Source organism: Gavialis gangeticus, unplaced genomic scaffold (genome assembly GCF_001723915.1).
Source record: "Gavialis gangeticus isolate Ggan-Ray unplaced genomic scaffold, GavGan_comp1, whole genome shotgun sequence".
NCBI lineage: Eukaryota > Metazoa > Chordata > Crocodylia > Gavialidae > Gavialis > Gavialis gangeticus.
In genome coordinates this window covers 9135844-9154087 of record NW_017729014.1, presented here as the reverse complement: position 1 = coordinate 9154087, position 18244 = coordinate 9135844, and the positions used below count along the sequence as shown (strand labels likewise).

The window sequence follows — 18244 nt, the reverse complement described above, 5'->3', positions numbered from 1 at the left end:
TTAGTGACCTGGTCATAAAAGGCCACCAGGTTGGTCTGACAGGACCTGCTGCTGATGAACACTGTATTAAAGGAAAGCTTGAAACATGCTGTTTTCAAAGTGAATTATTGTATGTGCTTTCATGATATATTACCATCATAGCCTCTGAAGACTGGTTATCCACAGAAGCTTGAATGAAAAATTTATTGGCACTAGCATGGACATTTTCACTCCTCTCTGTTTCTATTCTGATACTTTCTTTACACTCAAAATGCTATTTCTTTGTTAGGCAACATAATTAAAAACTCTGTGGAGTCAGGAGGAGTTGCAGCAGCAGCTGCATCAGGAAATAAAATGTTATTCCAGTTCTTTGTCCATGCACATAGCCATAGACTTATTCCATGCAAAAAAAAAAAAGGAACAAATTACAATTTTTTTCACCTTAAAAAGTGGTTGAAGCATCATTTCCCATGGCAAGGATGGGACTATGCTCTCACACCCATATTGAGCATGAGGATTCAGGAGGATTCAAAGATCTAAGCACAGTTTGGAAAGTGGTTCTCACAAAAGTGGTTCTTTGGAGCCAACGATTTAGCATTTCCACTGGGCTGAACAGTATGGTGCCCCAGCTATGTGGTGGCTACATAGTGAAGTTTCTGAAGGCCTTTCTGCAGGAAAGATGACCATTTGTACAGTCTAGAGTTCCATGATGTATGGGTACTGTCAATGGCAAGCACCTCTGTGAGTCTCCCAAACAGAGAAGGGGTTTCCTCAAGATCTGGACAAATGACCCAGAGTACTGCTGTGACTGGTTTGGGTATTCTGTGCATCTCTGGTATAGGGATTTGTTGACCAACTTCTGTAAAGAGAATAAATGCACTTGCCAAGATTTCCAGTAACAAAAAAGAGCCTGGAGTGAGGCCTCTAATTCTTTTTTTGTACTATGTTTTTAAAAAATTTCAGCCAGAATATTTCTATTGGCATGTATGTTTTGGAGTGGATAGTAATTAATGAAACCCAATTGGAGACACCTTTTTAAAGCACAAACATGAATGAGATTGGGTGGGAATTACACTCCACATTTGGGGGTCTGATAACTGATGCATACTGCACTTTCGTATTACAATGCAAATACAAATAAGAGAATAGAGCAAGAAAGGAAGAACGGCAAAAGAAGATAAGATTTGCTTTAGATGTTGTCTATTTAGAAGATCTAATAGCACCAACTGCACCAGAATAAAACATAATGGAATAAATTTAAGAGCTGCCTGATTGTAACATTATCAGCATCCTCATTTTAAGGGAGTAATAAATCACATTCTGAAACTGAGGCAGTTTACTTACTGAATACTGATGAAATCCTTAAGATGCTCACTGACTCCCACCAGCTTGCAGAAGTTGACACTGTAGGATGCATTTATCAAAATGATCTTCTTTTTGTAGGTTTTACCAACATCAAAGTCCTAGAAAGATCACACAAATTAGATCACACTACCTGGAACTAGTACTATTTATATGTGATGATGGTACCATTACTGATTGGCATCACTGGGGCCCAATGGTCCCTATTGGGATTACGGTCCTTGTTGCCAGATGCTATATAAAAGTACACAAAAATGTATGGCCATGACCTAAACACTCCAAGTTAAAACAAGAAAAGCAACTGGGTAACAAACTAGTGAGAGAAGGTAGGAAACTGGTGATGAGATCACATGATAATTTGATGATTACAAGTCATTTCCTTGCTGTGAAAGTGTTAGACAATTACATTAAAGGGAGACCCACAGTCGTATATACTCCAGTACTATTCTACATTATATTCTTCATAGGTAGACATAGTATACCAAGAACGGACTCATTTGAAGCTCCTAAGAAGGCCTTGACAGTTGCAACAAAGCACCAGGTGTGCTCCGTTACTCCTAGGGGCATGAGCAGCAGCAAAGCAGCCTGAAGCTGGCTATTCTCCCAATCAGGCCTAATTACCTGATTGGGAACAGGGCCCAGCTGTTTACTATAAGAGCAAGACCCTGAGCAGCAAAGCCAGCAGTCTGCTGCTAGAAGACGGGAGAACAACACCCATCTGGAGCTCCTGCTCACAACACCTTGGAGGTCTGGGGGGACTATGGGGATGGTAGGAGGTTCCCTATCCTGGGTATGACAAAAAACTACACCCTGGTGGGGCAGGATGGTCTGGTAGGGCTGCCCGTGGCAGGGTAGTCCCTGGAAATGCCAGTCCAATCACCTCCACAGTGAAAGGTGAGTGTGGGGCACCTTATAACCCCAAGCCCTCACAACCCAGTGGGTATTAGGAAGCCCTAAGAGCCAGATGTGAGGCTCTAGGAGACTGAGCCAGATGTGAGGCTTCAGGGGAGTTATGAGACCCTGTGTAGGGCAGGGGATTGTAGCCCATGGGAATGGTAAGGTCTGGGAACCCTGAGTGAGGGGACCATGAGGGTCCTGAGCCAGGCTTAAACCCTGTGAGAATGGTAGGGGCTGGGAGCCCTGAGTGGTATGATCATGAGCCGGGTGTTGGGCCAAACCGATTATAGGCTGGATGTCAGGCCCTGCTAAGCTGGAGGCTGGGTGAGGCCCCACTGAGCTGAAAGCCAGGTGTCAGGCCGAATAAGCTGGAGAGCGGGTGCTAGGTCAAATAAGCTTGGGCCGGGTGTTAGGCCATGGATGCCATCTGTGAGGCATGGGACATAGTATAGGGAAGGTCAGAGCCATGTATATAAGCCCTTGGCATCAAGACAAGTAAATGGGCAGCCTCCTGCCTTATTGACATATTTCAATCATTATCATCAAGGCGTGGCAGACGAGGTAAGTTGGTGGTCTGCCCTGAAGCAAGTGGGTGGGCCTACATTTGAGCCAGCCCAGGACACTCTCTTATTACACAGTTGCCCAATGTGCATGTAGACAAAATGCAAAGAAATAAATGAAAACTATTGAAGGGAAACTATAAAACAAGTGAATAGTTGATTTCCTGGTCTTTTTAAAAATAGACAACTTCAAGATCTTACCTGCAATATAATAGTGGATTTTCAAAAGTGATCTGCACCTAATTTAGCTCCAATTAGATGGTCAGAGTGGCTGGATTTTGAAAAGGGATCAGAACTAAAAAAAGGAAATACTGAAATCTCTTGAAAAATATTATCACAAGCCTTAAGGAAGTAATAGGGACTTGATGCCAACAGCATTTTAGTTATGAAACTAAAACTTCACTAAAATTGTGTAGCAAATTAAAGAATACCTCTAGTTTCATCAGAAAAAATAAAAGATTTCTTCCTTTTGCCCCCGTCTTCTTATGTAATTGTCATCTTTCATTTTCTTTATATGAGAAGAGACATGAAACTATCACTGGCAGTTTGCCAAAGGACAGAGCACATGAAGGCAGAGCTTTCAGTCATGTTGACAATATACCTTAAGATTTAGAAAGACTTTTCACATCTTGGCAGAGCCAAGATGTCAATTTGATACTTTGGGAAAGCATATCTACTTGGATTCGAGCCACTTAGTTTTCTTCAGCTTCTACACCATTTTCCTTGGGCATCTTTTAACTGGGGAAATGATGCTGTCCCACATAGCAAAGGCACTTTGAAATCTATGCCACCTACACCAGAAACTGTTATTTACATTCATTCACTTTTGATGAGTATAGAAGACAGACTAACAAAAAACATATAGCTGCATCTCTCCAAGCAGCATTTGACTATGTGATCACCTTTGTCACAGTATATGAACTCGTTAAGCTTAGGAAAGTGTTTCCAAGCTAACAATAGTTAAAATCTCAGCCCCACTCCACTAAACTTTTCTAAAATGGTATATGTCATTGTAGGACCAAATCCTACCACTGACTTCAGTTATCACGAAGAGCAAGGTGAGCAGGATTTGACTCTTTGGTTTGATTCAAATCCCACTAAAGATGATGGAAGTTTCTAACTGTAATGGATTTATTTTATTAGGATCTTGGGATGCATAAATACAGTGGAAACACATATCCTTTTATTATACCAACCTTGAAGTGAATGACACTTGGTTTGCTATAAAAAGGGCATCCCTTAAATTCATGGCCAGACACTACTTGCTTGTGAATCATTCCACTTTGGAGTTTCTTCAGGTTCTGAGTGAAAATCTCTCTTTCCATTTTACTTGCACCATGTGGTTTTAGATCAGTTTCTTCTTTTGACACCTAATAATTGAGATCAACAAAGAGTGTCATTATTAAAATGAACTACTGCATATTCTTCTATTCTAGCCATAATTCAGGAACAGGACTTGAGATGACAAATGTGTACCTTCATTTAAGCAAACAAATTCCTGTATTTTAACTAGCAAGCACTGACTGTGTAGTTATGGATTAGTATTTGTATTGTGGCTTTATATTTGAAGTGAGGCTTCCAGACCAATCAACAGGAGCTGGCTAAGCTCAGCAGAAAACAGAACCTGGTCCTTTGTACACAAAGACTGAAAAATATGTCATTAAAAAGAGGGAAAAAAGTATAGACACACATTTTCAATGGCATATGAGGAAAATGCTCCTGCATGTTCATAGGCATGCAATCTCCCAATGTGCACATCATAACAGGAAGCGGTGTGGTTTGGGCCACTTCTCTCTAATTCTGGACAATTTATTTTTTAATATATATTTTTAAAAAGTCAAGAGGAAGAACTGAATTTAGGCATTGAAACTGGTGTCTGTAAGAGATAAAATAGAAGTGGTCAGAACAGATAGGAAATACTGAATCATTGCGCTCTATAAGTATTCTAGCTGTCCCATAGGAAGCCCTCAAAACTATTGCCGTCATTCTTCCAAAGATTCCAACCGTACAATCAAAATCACTGCAAGACAATTCCCTTGAGGATGAATGAATGTGCAGTGTCTTAGTCTACCCTCCTTTCTATTTCCAGCTAAGCTAAAAGACCAAACAAGTATTTTGTTATGACTATCTAAATACACAGTATTTACTTGATTCCAAGATGAAGTTCAATCCCCCTCCCGATTTAACATGGGAGGCCCTCATCTTGGACTTGAGTCCAAGGTGATGGGGGGCAGGGAGGAGGCAGGTGGCTGCTGCAGCTCTAGCTCTGGCACTGACCTAGGGTTGCGGTTGGAGCCATAGCTGCTGCCCACCCCTGCTGCTTCTGTCTCCTCCCATCTACCCCTCCCTCCCCATGCCACCCTCTGGCTCTAACAGGCTTCAGCCCCACTCCAACCTCGGGCATGGAGCACATGCTTGCTCTCGCCCTAAACTGGCTCACTAACAGCTGCTGCTGCCATCACTGCTATTGGGCTGGGCTGGACTAGGGACAGAGTAAGCACATGCTTTGTGCCCTGGTTTAAAACAGGGCTGGAGCTGCAGGGTAAGTAGCAGGGTAGGAGCAGGTGAGGGGAGGCAGTGCGGGGGAAGATGGCTGGAGGGGAGATGGGGGGCTAGAGATGACAGAGAGGATGAAGGCAGGGAGGGTGAAGGCACCAAAGGAAGGATAGGTGCCAGGAGGTGCAGGCGAGAGGTGAGCAAGTAGCAGAAGGGCAGATATGGGAGGTAGGCAGAAGGGTGGCCAGTGATGGGGGCAGGCTGCTTGACTCCCCCACCACCTGCCCCTCTGCCACTGCTTTCTCCACCAGCAGCCTGGATCCCTTCCTTACTTCACTGGCACCTCCTATGCACATCTCTCATACTCTCTACAGGTGTTCAGCCACCTGGTCGTGAGCCACCATGCCAGCCACTGTGAATTTCCCCAGACTCCAGCTGCCTAAAAAGAGTCTACCGTGTGCTGCCCTTGGCTTTCCAGAACTGCTGTTCTATTCAGAATACTTCAGGAGGGGAAGTGGGGGAGAGGTTGCTTTACTTTTAGGGGTTCGGGTAGAGGGGCTGGGATGGGACCATGATTGCAGAAACGGGGGGTTGGTGGTTGCCTTGAGTGGCTGGTATAGTTCCTGCCTGCATCATGATAATTGGAATCAGCCATTGCCCAATGGACTTTACCCAAGCACTGGATCAGAGGGGAGGGGGAAAAGTGCTGGAGTGCCACTTGCCAGCTTGTCCAGGTGCACAACTCAGGAGTTACCCTAGCAGCAAGAGTGGAGTGGGACTTCTGCCATCACATCTCTCCCTGTCTTGGACTTGGAGGGAGGGAGGGAGGACTGGGGACTTTTCACAAGGGGGAATTTTTCTCCTTCCTGCTGTGCTGCAACTGTAGTGGTTCTCATACATAGTTGCGAGTTGTCTCCTGCCCCTGACCTTGGGGCCTTCTCTGCCAGCTGGGTCTGTGGCAATGCCTACCAGGGTGGGGTACCATGCAACCGCTGTTGTAACTGCTTTTTAAACATTGCCTGCAGAGCTCAATAAATGCTTTCAGCACCTTTCCATGCCTGCTTGTGTGGAGGGGGAGGCAGTTCTATGCAACTGCCTGAGGCAGCTGTGGTGAGACTCACTTCTCCCAGGAGCTCAGCATGGCCCTGAGAGATAAGACAAGGTGTCAACTACATAGACTGACATCCCACTGAATGGGACATAGGCTGCTAAATGCCTGAGGCCAGGTGGAAAAGGGAACTTAGCACCTCAGTGTGCTCCAGGATGGGAGGGCAGGGTTTGTGGGAGAAGTGAGGGGAAGGGGTCACTGTTCTGCTCAGTGCTAAAGGACAGAAACCTTTACAGCACATAGCAGTCTGGGGCCCCACACTGTGAGTGGGAAGGGCAGGGTGATTTCTGGGCTTCCTGGCCATAATGGCCTGAGAAAAGGCTATGCCCATAGGGATGGCCTGTAGAGGCTGTGATTTCCAGCCCCACCTCTTCATTTCCCCCCTTCTTCCCTCAAGGGGCTCCCCATTTCCCTCAGTCCCCATCAGGGCTGCATGGAACAGTGGCCAACTACTGTCCCAGGCTGTACAGCATCCTCTCTCAGGGCCTGAGTCATTAGAAGAAGTGTGAGGAGGGCTGGTCATGGGTCGTGTTGGTGCAGCAGCCGCTGCACCGGTGGTGGGGGCAGCTGGTACATGTTCTGCACCTCTGGGAGAGGGGCATCAAGGTATCAGAGGAGTGGGTTTGAGACATTTGTGGCCCCTGTGTGGGGAACAGTGTCCAAGGGCCCTCAAGCTCAGCCGCAGTCTGCAGGGTTGAGGTCCAAGGTGAGGGGACGGCCCATGATGTGGTGGGCATGTGCTCAGACTCCAGATCCTAGGTCCCAATGTCTGTGGTATTGGAGCTCTCCTCCCCTTCTTGTATGCCATGCTCTGTTCTCTCGGCCACGGGAGAAAAGATCTCCTCAAAGCACTCTTCTGGCTGCAGGTGCAGCTCAGCTCCCATATCCTGTGAAGATGAAGGGACCAGCAACAATGCACCAGGCTCCTTAGAAGCCAGCTCCAGCAGCTGTGCTTTTGCCCTGTAGCCACTGGCATTGGTGACGCGTAGAGGGTGCATGTAGGTGCATGTGCACCCCGAGATTGGCGGTGCAACCCCTATGAAAAGCGCTGCCTCTGCTGCTGGCGGTGCCTGCAGGTTGTCACCACTCACCACCCCCACCATCACTAGCAGCACCTGCAGGTGGTCTCTGACCTCTGCTGGCCACTGCCGATGCTGCTGGCAGCGTCTGTGAGTGGTTGCCAACTGCTGGTCGGCACTTGCCACCCCACCACCATGGACACCGCTGCGGTCACTTGTGGGAGACCCCTGCTCAGCCCACCCCCGCTGCTGACACCACTGCAGCTGCCTGCAGGAGCTCCCCACTCGCTGCCTCCATGCCCCTGTCGCCAACACCACCACCGCCACTGATGGGCAGTTGCCGTGCCCCCCAGGCTCTGGGAGCATGCAGTGTTCACGGCCCCTGGGGACCTCCTGCTGGGCATTCAATTGTCCTGCCATCCTGGGGCTTCCTTGCACCTCTTCCTCCAGTACAGTCCCTACCGGCAACTCCTCTGGCTCCCCTGTGGTGGCATAACTGTGTGGGGTGTCTAAGGCCCTGTTCTTGGCAAGGAAATGGGACAGCTCCTTGTAGAAGGACATGGTCTGACTCTGGGCCCCAGACCTCTTGTTGGTGTCATGCATGTGGTAAAACTGACTCTTCATCACTTTGGTCTTGTCATGGCACTACGACCAGTCCATTGTGGTTCTGTGCCTCCATCTGCTGGGCAATGTACTCGAAGACATCTCTGTTGTGGTGCCCTTTCAGGAGTTGGCACTAGATCTCTTCCTTATCCCTCATCTCTCTGTCTTTCTATTGGTGTGCCCAGGTTTGGCTGGTGGAGGAGGATGGGGCAGGGATGTCCATAGTCTGCAGCAGTACCCTTGGGGTTTTGGCATCCATGGTTGTGTGAGGGCCTGGCTATGAAGAGAAAGGGTGGAAGGGTGGCAGGAAGGCTAGAAGGGTAGATGGCTAGAAGAAGCAGAGGAGGTGAGAAGGTGCAGGTCACACATGCCTCTCCCTCTCACTTCAGCTGGGTGTGACCTCTGCTATAGAGTGACCAGGGCTCCATTCGGTCAGGCCACTTCCACAGCCTCAAACTTTTCAGGGGCCTACAGCAGACATCACATGATTCTGACAACAACCTTCACCCCAGGCTGGAATTTCCATTGTCCTCTAGCTGCATCACAGAAGGAACTGGCCATGTCAGACCTGCTTCTGAGGTTCATAGAATCATAAAAAATGAGGGTTGGAAGGGACCTCCAGAAGCCATCTAGTCCAACTCCCTGCTCAAGGCAGGACCATCCCCAACTAGATCATTCCAGCCAACGTTTGCAAGGGAAGCTGCTTGCCTGCCCCAACTTGGATGCACAGTGTCAGTGCCATAGCAAGGGGGGCGGGGGCATGAGTGGGGCAACTGCCTCAGGTGCCAAAGCGAAAGGGCACCAACAGGCACTGCCCACCTGGGGCAGGTCATGCAACAGAGCCGCAAGTGGCTCATTTGGAGGGATGTGGGGATGGAGGAAGGGCAGCTCCCGCTGCTGTGTGCACTCCTGGGCAAGCAAGGGGGGGTGCCCCCCAAATCCATGCAGGAGGGCAGGCTGCCACTGCAAGCTTTGCCCTGGGCACCAAACTTTGTTGCTACGGCACTGCTCAGTGCCCCCTCTCCCCTGCCTCCCCACCCTATTACTCCAGGACCCTGTAGCTGTGGGCCAAAAAAGCCTTGAAGCACACCAAGTGTCCATAGGCCAGGTACCTGCCAGAAATGCCTGAGTCACAGAGGCCATAGGGTTGCCTCTGTGCAGGGCCAGTGCTGATGTTCTGCCCGTTGTCACCCTGACCTAGCAGAGGTAAACTGCCTGCACCACCTCCTGGTTGGGGAGCAGGGGGGCCATGCTGGGGTCCAGGTGGCAGGGTGCCTGGTCCTGGGGCTGCCTGGGAGGGTGTGCAGGGACTAGGGCCATGTTCCCACAGGGCTGTCTCACAGAATGGGGGGGTTCTCCCAAGTTCTGCATCAGGTCTATGGAGCGCTTTGTGATGGGGTGTGGGTGGTACAGCCCAGGGAGTGGGTTCCCCAGTGCTGGGGCTAGTGCAGGCACACAGACCCTCTCCCCATCCCAGTGTTGCTGCAGCTCATAGCTGGCCAGAGGGAGGATGCAGGGCTGGGGACAGAGGCTTCGCTGACTCTTGTCAGTGACAGCCCTGCAGTGAAGCTGCCCCAGTGCTCAGGAAGAACAGATGGACTCTGACTGAGGCTAGAATACCACCTTGCAAGACAGGATGAGTGGGTGCTGTAAAGTCCCATGGGATGCTGGCAGAATGCAACCTATCTTGACTCACAATGGGGTCTGGTACAGAAGCTCGATAAAGCATTCTAACCTAAAGCACTCTAGTCTGATACCACATCCAGGCAGGGATCCACCATTTTTAAAGCACTCTGTGTGCTGTGAATGTCTGCTTGGTTATGGCTATAAAACACTTTCTGTGCACTTACTGCATAATAAGTATAACACCTGTACTTAACCCAAGAGTCATAGAATCATAGGGCTGGAAGGGACCTCGAAGGATCATCAGATCCAGCCCCCTGCATGAGCAGGAAAGACATCTGGGGTCAGACGACCCCAGCCAGGTGACCGTCTAGTCTTCTCTTGAAGACATCTGGGGTAGATGATTCCACCACCTCTGGAGGGAGCTTGTTCCATAGTCTGGACACCCTAGTTGTAAAGAAGATTTTCCTAATGTTCAGCGTAAAACTATCTTCCAGGAGTTTGTGGCTGTTGTTTTTAGTTTTCCCCCAGGGTGCCCTGGTGAACAGTTGTTCACCAAGCCCCTGATGTATGCCTCTGATATAGCAGTAAGCCACAATCAGGTCCCCTCTCAGCCTTCTTTTCTTTAGGCTGAAGAGTCTGAGATCCCTCAGCCTCTCCTCATATGGCTTGCCATGCAAGTCCCTGATCACGTAGGTGGCCCTTCTCTGAACCCTCTCGTGCTTTAGCACATCCTTGTTGAAGTGCAGTGCCCAGAACTGGACGCAATACTCCAGCTGCAGCCACAACCAGTTTTGCACCCACTTGACAGTCCTGCAGTTGAGCCCGATATCTTCCAGTTTTCTGATCAGTACCTCATGGGATACCAGGTCAAAGACTTTCTGGAAGTCAAGGTATATGATGTCAACCACTTTTCTCTTGTCCAGGTGATGAGTTTCGCACCCACTTGACAGTATCTAGCCCAAGAGTCAGCCAACTCTATAGCAATTTTGGTTCTGTAGCCAGTATCTTCCATGTAAGAATACTTTTATACTTATAGGGTATGTCTACATGTGCCCCTGACTGTACCGTTGGTACTGCACAGTCCTGGCAGTGCCCGGGTCATTTTCAACCCTACTGCACAGTAGCAACAAATTACTCCTCAGTAGCTCATTGCTGCTTGGTCGTAGCAGTGGCATTGGTGTAGCAACGAGCTACGTCGCCATAGAGTCTTGTGTAGATGAGCCCATAGTGCGTCTTTTTCTTTGATGCTCAAGTTTGTTCTGAAGGTCCTATGCAACTCACAAGAGAGACCTCATTAAAGGCGTATGCTCTGGGAGAATATGCGAGTTCTTGCCGGATATGAAAACAAAGATTTCCTTTTGCATATGTATATTTATTTGTATTCAGAATCCTAAATGTTGTTACTTTGATGCACTGAAAATTATTTTAGTATTGGGCAAAAAAAAAAATTCACATTTTTTATGATTAACTCAACAAATGCCATGTTCCATTTTGAAAGTTAAATATAAAGTAATGTATGTCTTTACTATTCTCTAAACTAAAACAGCCAGATAATTTCCTATATTTAAGAGAACACGTATTATAAGAACATAGCATAAAACTTTAACCACTTTGATTGATAATGTTCTTAAAGATTAATGGTTCTATTAATAATTGTTAAGTCACCCTTTTCCTCTCTTAAGCCTCTGCTACTTTACACACACTCTACAATAGTGCTGAATCCACATTTTCTATTGAAAACCAGATACAAACAATATTAGTTTAAGATGATGCTACTAAAAAAGTCACTGAAAATGCCCTTATTTCAGAGATTTAAAATTAATGTTTTGGAGCAACACACAAAGCATTTATTTAGTGTGCAATGGGTTGCCAATTAGATTGTGTGTGCGCACTTTTCCTGAAGAATGGTACAGGAGTAAATAATTGTATTTCAAGATCGGAATTTTGAAAGGAAGCAAAGGGAGTTAGATGGCCATCACAAGGAGTTTCATCTAATCCTGTAACATCCCTTGAAAATCCTGGTGCCACACATTAATTTGATAGTTTTTAACAAACAAGCACAAAAAGAAAGGAAATAAGACCAATCAGTATTGTACCCCTCCCATCCTGTCACCACAAACTGATACACTTGTCAGTTTAACAATTTGTTTAAAAACATAGAATCATAGAAAAGTAGGGTTGGAAGAGATCTCAGGAGGTCATTTGGTACAATTCCCTGTTCAAGTAAAACTCACCCCTGTTTAAGCCACCTTAGACAAAAGTTTATCTAATCTGCTCTTGAAAACATCCAGTGATGGAGATTCTGCAACCTTTCTAGGTAATCTGTTCCAGTACTTAAGCACCCTCACAGTTAGAAAGTTCTTCCTAATATCCAACCTACATTTCCCTTGTTGAAAATTAAGACCTTAACTTCTTATCCTGTCCCCTGTGGCCACAGAGAATATTCTATCATCTTCTTTATAACCACCCTTTCTTCCAGCTTTTCCTCATAAATCATGTTTTCCAGACTTCTAATAATTTTTGCTGCTCTCTGCTAGTCTCCAATTTGTCCACATCCATTTGAAGTGTAGTGTCCCAAACTGGACACAGTCCTTCAAGCTGGGCCTCATCAGTGCCAAGTACAGTGAAAGAATCACTTTTAAAGATATTAAACAATACTAAATCTAGGATAGACCCAAGGAAATCCCACTCAGTGTCTTTTCCCAATTAGGCATCATGATTTTGAAGACATCTCTTCAAGCACAATGAATCCAATGAGTTACGTACCCACCTTACATTATTTTAATCTCAACTCTATTTCCTTAGCTTACTAATGAAAATGTCATGGGAGAAAGTGTCAAAAGCCTTACTAAAATTCAAGGTATATCATATCCAGTGTTCCCCACATCCACAGAGCCCACTGCCATGTCACAGAAAGAAATCAGGGGAAGGGAAAAACATGGGTGACATGCTGGCCCCTCAGTATCCAATGGGAATTTTTTACATGTCAGCGGAGTCATAATTTCACCCAATTATCAAAAAATCCTGATACAATTTTCCATTCACAAACAAAAAGGAGAAAACCACATTGGAGAGATGTCAGGTACTGCTTAATTCACTACTGGAAGGCACTCTGACATGATGATGAGAAAAACTTAAGAAACTGAATATAATAGAACAAAAATGCTCTTTAGAAAACCTGTTCATATGCAGTACCTTTTAAAAAAATGAAACTTTCAAATGGAAAAACACTGAGTCATAAATTCACATGACAAAGGGCCAAGTGAAAGGAAATTTAGAACAGAAACATGCAGTAAGTAACAGAAAATGAAAGTTTTACCTTGTTTAAGGCATATTCTTGGCTCCAAAGTCCAGTAAACTCTGGCTCAGCTAGAGTCTCATCCTGTTCTTCCTCACTTTCTTCCTCATCATTTCTATAAAGCATACTGTGTGATACTTTTCCTGAAAAATCCTTCTCAGAACTGGATTTTTCATCAACTGAGGAACAAGCAGATGGAGAGCGCCAAGACTTCTACGAGACAGGAGCCAAATTAGGATATACTTTGAAATTACTATTCAAGTGTCACTACTCCAAGAGTAACACTTTAGAAATAGACAATTTAATATATTTTGTTAGGTTTTGCGGTTTGAATGAACAGAACTGTGTCTTATGTTAATAAATCCTAATGACAGTACGCATAGCCAAAACCTTATGTTTCAACAAGTTGCAACACATTACTGCCAGGAATTAGAAGTCTAGAAACCAATGTTCAATAAAACAGAAGGATATTTATGAAAGTATTCTGCCATGTAGCTGCTTTAAAAACTGACCATTGTATAGCCCAATTTCTTGTGTAAACTTCTAACATCAGATTTACAATACCCATATTCACTAGCAGAGAAGTTTTTGTGTTTTAAAAAGGTATCAGAAACATACATCAGCCCAGAAATCACATGGACAGATCCAAAACTGTGAACAAAAAATTTCCCCTTACTCTTTGGCTCAGTTTGTCTTGAATATCCAGAATAAAATACTTCCAGGGACTGGATAGAAGGACCATACATTTGATAAGAATTATCCCCTTTTTGCCAGATTTAAAAGCTTCATGGAAGGGTTCTAAACAGAACTGTGTTCAGCTCTTAGACAAAATACTCTGAAACCTGGTGCTTGCCAGGGTAGAAGGTAAATACATCAGAAAATAAGGGCACCCTGGATTATCTTAGTTTTAGTTCTTGGAGGGCACTAATGTGAAAATTCAGTCATTTTTACAACTTTATTCTATTTCTCAGTTCAAAACAAAAAAATATCCCTGCTCAAGAGAGGTGAGACTGGATTTGCAGGTTGATGGAACTGATGGTGAAGTGCAGACACTCTACTGTACCGAATCTAGCTCTTACTTGTTCACAGGTACCAAACACACACCATTAATTTTTAGAGGGCAAAAGAAACATTTTTTCACCTAGTACTCTAACAGCAGACAAACAAGTTCTCTACACCTTGCGAGGCATTATAGCTCTGCTTACCTGCAATACTGCTGCAGCTGGATCCTCACAGGTCTTTTCAATATAATGCCATGTTTTAATTCTCCACAGCGCAGAATCCTGAAGTTTACTGCAACTCCTCACTGCCTCTGTACGAGATCGAGATTTTTCTTGCTTCTGCATGTAAGCTTCCTCTTGCAAAATCCGAGCTACAATCTCAATTTTTTTAGATTTCTGCTGATCTTTTAATTCTCTGTATTTAAAGATTAATAAAAATGCTAGTGCTCGGTAATGGGTTTTCTAATACTATGTACAAAAAGTCTGGCCTTTTTTGAGCCCTTAAGCTAACAAGCAGGGATTTCACGTTTTGCTGCAGCGATCATTTGTCTGTGCCAAAATGACATGGGATTTTGAAGGATTTTAAGCATTTCCATGAAGTAAATATTGAAATCAGAACATTATAAGAAAACTGGCAAAGGATTCAGGACAACTTCTTTAAATGAAGACTAAAACAAGTTTTTAACCTACAATTTTGTTGACTCAGTTTGCTTTTATCCTTTAAAGTGATATTCTCAAACTGAGATTTAGTGGTAAGAAAAAAAAGTAAAGAAAAAGGATAGTCCGGTGGTTTGTATATTAGCCTGAGGATGTGTAGTAATGCAGAACCTGGATTGTTTGTATCCAGACGGTTCACAACCTGCCTAATTTGCAACGTGTTGGCAAATAAAGGATGAGCCATGCATCTGTTTGCTGCAGCTTTTACTTCAAAGGATGTTGTTTTTCTGATCAGCTGGTGCTCCTTAGCAGTCTAGTTCAGCTAAATGGAGAAGTGGTGCCCTTTAAAATAAAAGCCACAACAAGCAGCAGGGACACCTCAGCTGTCCTGCTGTTTATGACCTACATGTTTGCAAACCCTCAGCAGCATGAGGGCTACAAAGCTTAATCCCACCAACTATCTAGATTTTACTGGACTGTTCTGTCATACTGTTCAAGTCTCTGCCATACCACAGAACTCCTGGTAACCTTGGGCAGGCCATTTAGTAATTCTGGGCCTCAGTTCTGATACTAGCAATTCTGGTACTAATCACAGTAGTTTTCTGTGACATAAGGTAAGAGGATAACTATATTATGGAAAGTGAGATGTTCAAATACCATGGTAACTGGGATTGTATAAACAGGTAAATAATTTCGGGTCCTGTGCTGCCTCCTGAATTTCATTGCCTATGTCTGCAGTTGTAAAATCAGCTTTTTATTCCCCTGTTCTCTCTTGCTGTGTCTAAGGCCCCCTCTTTATGTTACACGTATGTCATGATTAATATATTCATCACAGCATAAATAGGAAGGGTGCTACTCATGCACCCAATTTAAGAAGCCATAAAATGGGGAATAAGCTATAAAAATGTTCTATATATAATGTAAAACACTTTTTGGCCTTGCTTGTATGGCACCTTAAATATAATGTGACTGGGGACCAACAATTATCTAATTGTTCATCCTGGGGCCCAGACAACACTAATGTCTGGAAGGGCCCTGGGACCAACAATCAGCTGACTTTTTTCCCCCAGCAGGAGGACTTTAAACCATGTGCTAGGCAGCTCTACAAAGCTTCTGCTCCATCACCCTGGACAGCCAGACCAGTTCTGCCCAGCACAGGGTTTTTGACAATCAGATGATTATTACACCCTTGCTGTCTTGGTCCGGACAGCCTTGGGTCTTCAACCTGGGGTTGTCTGGGCCAGGTCCAACAATCAACTGATTTTCTGCCCTGCAGCTCTGGGTGAATGAGACCTGGGAGTGTCCAGGGTTGGGGCCAACAATCAGGTGATTGTCAGCTCCAGTCCCCAGACATCCCTGGGTCTCTAATGGGATTCATAACTGTCTGGTAGGGCCAACAATCAGCTGATTGCTCAGGCACCTGGATTTCAACTTGCTAGTGCAGGTTAAGCCCAGGCTCCCCCTGCACTAACAAGTAGTAATGGAACTATTGGGATCTAATCCCCAATCCCAATATCATGGCTACTGCCATGCACGTGGCAAGGCAGGAGGCACAATTGTTGGGCTTGGAGATCAGATCCCATCATGCTATTAAATGAACATGTGCCGGGGTGTAGGACCCACCCAACCACACACACTGGAGACTGACTATAGAGATGAATCTGTAAAACTGTTGTACAATAAATATATAATAAAAACAACCTAGAAAAGCAGGAACCTGTTTTCTCCTAATCCCTTTTGGTTATAGTAATCTGAAGTCATAGCCCATAACAACAGAAAACACCTGTCTCAAACTGGTCTGATTCTTAAGTTGATAGCGTCTCCATAAAGAACAAATTTCACTCAGCATTCTAGTGTTACTAACCCATTTGGACAAAAGGAGTGTGCATGCCTAAGGAGGACAGAGTTTTGAAGATGGGAGAAGCGCAGAATCCACAGGAAAACTCTATTTTTTATTTCTTACATCTTCTTTCCTTCAAGTTCTGTAGACCTTTCTGAAACGGACCTTGATTGTGAAGTTTTTTTTTTCTTTACTTCTAGAATTTTACTTCAATTAACTTGTTTAAATATCTACTGGGCACATCTACACAAGATGCTTTACCACACAGCTGACTAACATGGTAAAGCATCACCGTGTACACGTGCAGATCCTTACCGTGCAGTAAATTAGTCTACTGTGTGGTTAATTTGGTACCTACAAATACAGATAGCAAATTAACTGCGGAGTCCAGAATTGGACTCCACACTTTAGCAAGGATGTGAGGGCCACCAAGGAAGCCATGCTGGTGTCATCTCCAATGGCACACATCGTTTGCTTGGGGCAGAACTGGTCCCAGGAGGAGACAGCAGACCTCATGGTGCTATGGGCAAGGCCAAGGTCCTGAGCTAGTTTGCTTGGAGCAGGTGCTCTAATGCCCATGTCTCTGAGGGCCTGTCAGGCCCTGTGGGCACAGTGGGTCAGCATCAATGACCACAACCACTGGTCAGGGGTTGTCCACACATCCATGCCCTTTATTCAGCAGCGGGATCAGATTCTCATGCCTCGGGACCCTGGCTGGAGCCATGCCGTGTATTCCAGCACGGGTGGCCTGCCTAAGCCTCTGCCACTTGCTGGCAGCTACAAGGAATCAGCGGGGAGGGCTCCTTAGGGCACCAGGAGCTTGTCTTGCCACAGTCCCAACACCTGGAGTCATCTAGGAGCTCTAGCAGCCCACGCCAGGGTCTAGGGAGGAGGGGTGGGGACTGTTGTGGGGCAGGAAAGGGGAAGGAGTCTGTTGTTGGGGAGGTGGGGAGGAGACTGTTGTAGAGTGGTTGGGGGGAAGGACTCTCTTGTTGTGGAGGGAAGGGGCACAGGGTCTGCATTTGTGGAGAGGAATAAAGTGGTTTTCTTAAAACTGTCTGCAGTGAGCATGGTGCTGGGGATGTGTGGTGGGGCTGGGGTCTCAGGCTGGCTGTGGCCACAGCCTCCCCCTGGCTGCTGCAGCAGGGTGGAGCAGGGCCAGAGAAGGCCAGGAGCAAGCTACTGCCATAAGCAGCAAATCTGCTCCCAAATGGCCGCACATGTACATGCCTGCCCATGGCAGGTTTACTCCACAGTAAATTACTGTGGAGTAAACCCATATAGCACCAATTGCACATTTAGACAAACCCACTGATTCTAAATAAAGTCAGGAAAATGTAATTCTTGACTTGTATCTTGAAGTGCTTATTAGTCATAGTAAAGTTAGCTTCACAACCCCCTAAGGCATTTAAATGCTATTATTTCTAAAATATATTTAAGGAATATGAAACAGACAGGATAAGCGACAAAGTTGTATAGCCAGAACCTGCACCAGATTTTTTAACCTTGGTGCTATGATTCAACCACAAGAACATCCTTCTTTACTGTTAGGTCTGGTTTGTACTGTCCGGTCTACAAAAAGTTTAATAACAACATACCATGTTAGCCCTCAGTCACATTTTATGTGTAATTTAGTTATCTTTTTGAAATCTGAACTGTACAAATTCAATTACAGGTTATAATAGCTAAAGAATTAGATATTCAGGAAATCAGAAATATAGACTCAGGCTGCAACAGAGAGAGATGATGGAACATAGATCATCTCTTTCTTCGGAAAGAAATAAAAAATAAAGGGACA

General features: G+C 45.3%; 1 protein-coding gene across 1 annotated transcript in view; it reads right to left on the bottom strand.

Annotated features, from left to right (window-relative positions):
• Positions 1–18244, bottom strand: part of CFAP74 (cilia and flagella associated protein 74) — a 135645-nt gene that overhangs the window by 82601 nt on the left and 34800 nt on the right. The window contains exons 10-13 of the mRNA XM_019511690.1: positions 14154–14364; positions 12970–13161; positions 3995–4168; positions 1324–1442 (exon numbers count right to left, since the gene is read on the bottom strand). Of these exons, the coding sequence (XP_019367235.1) occupies positions 1324–1442; positions 3995–4168; positions 12970–13161; positions 14154–14364 (696 nt within the window). The remainder of the gene's footprint in view (positions 1–1323; positions 1443–3994; positions 4169–12969; positions 13162–14153; positions 14365–18244) is intronic.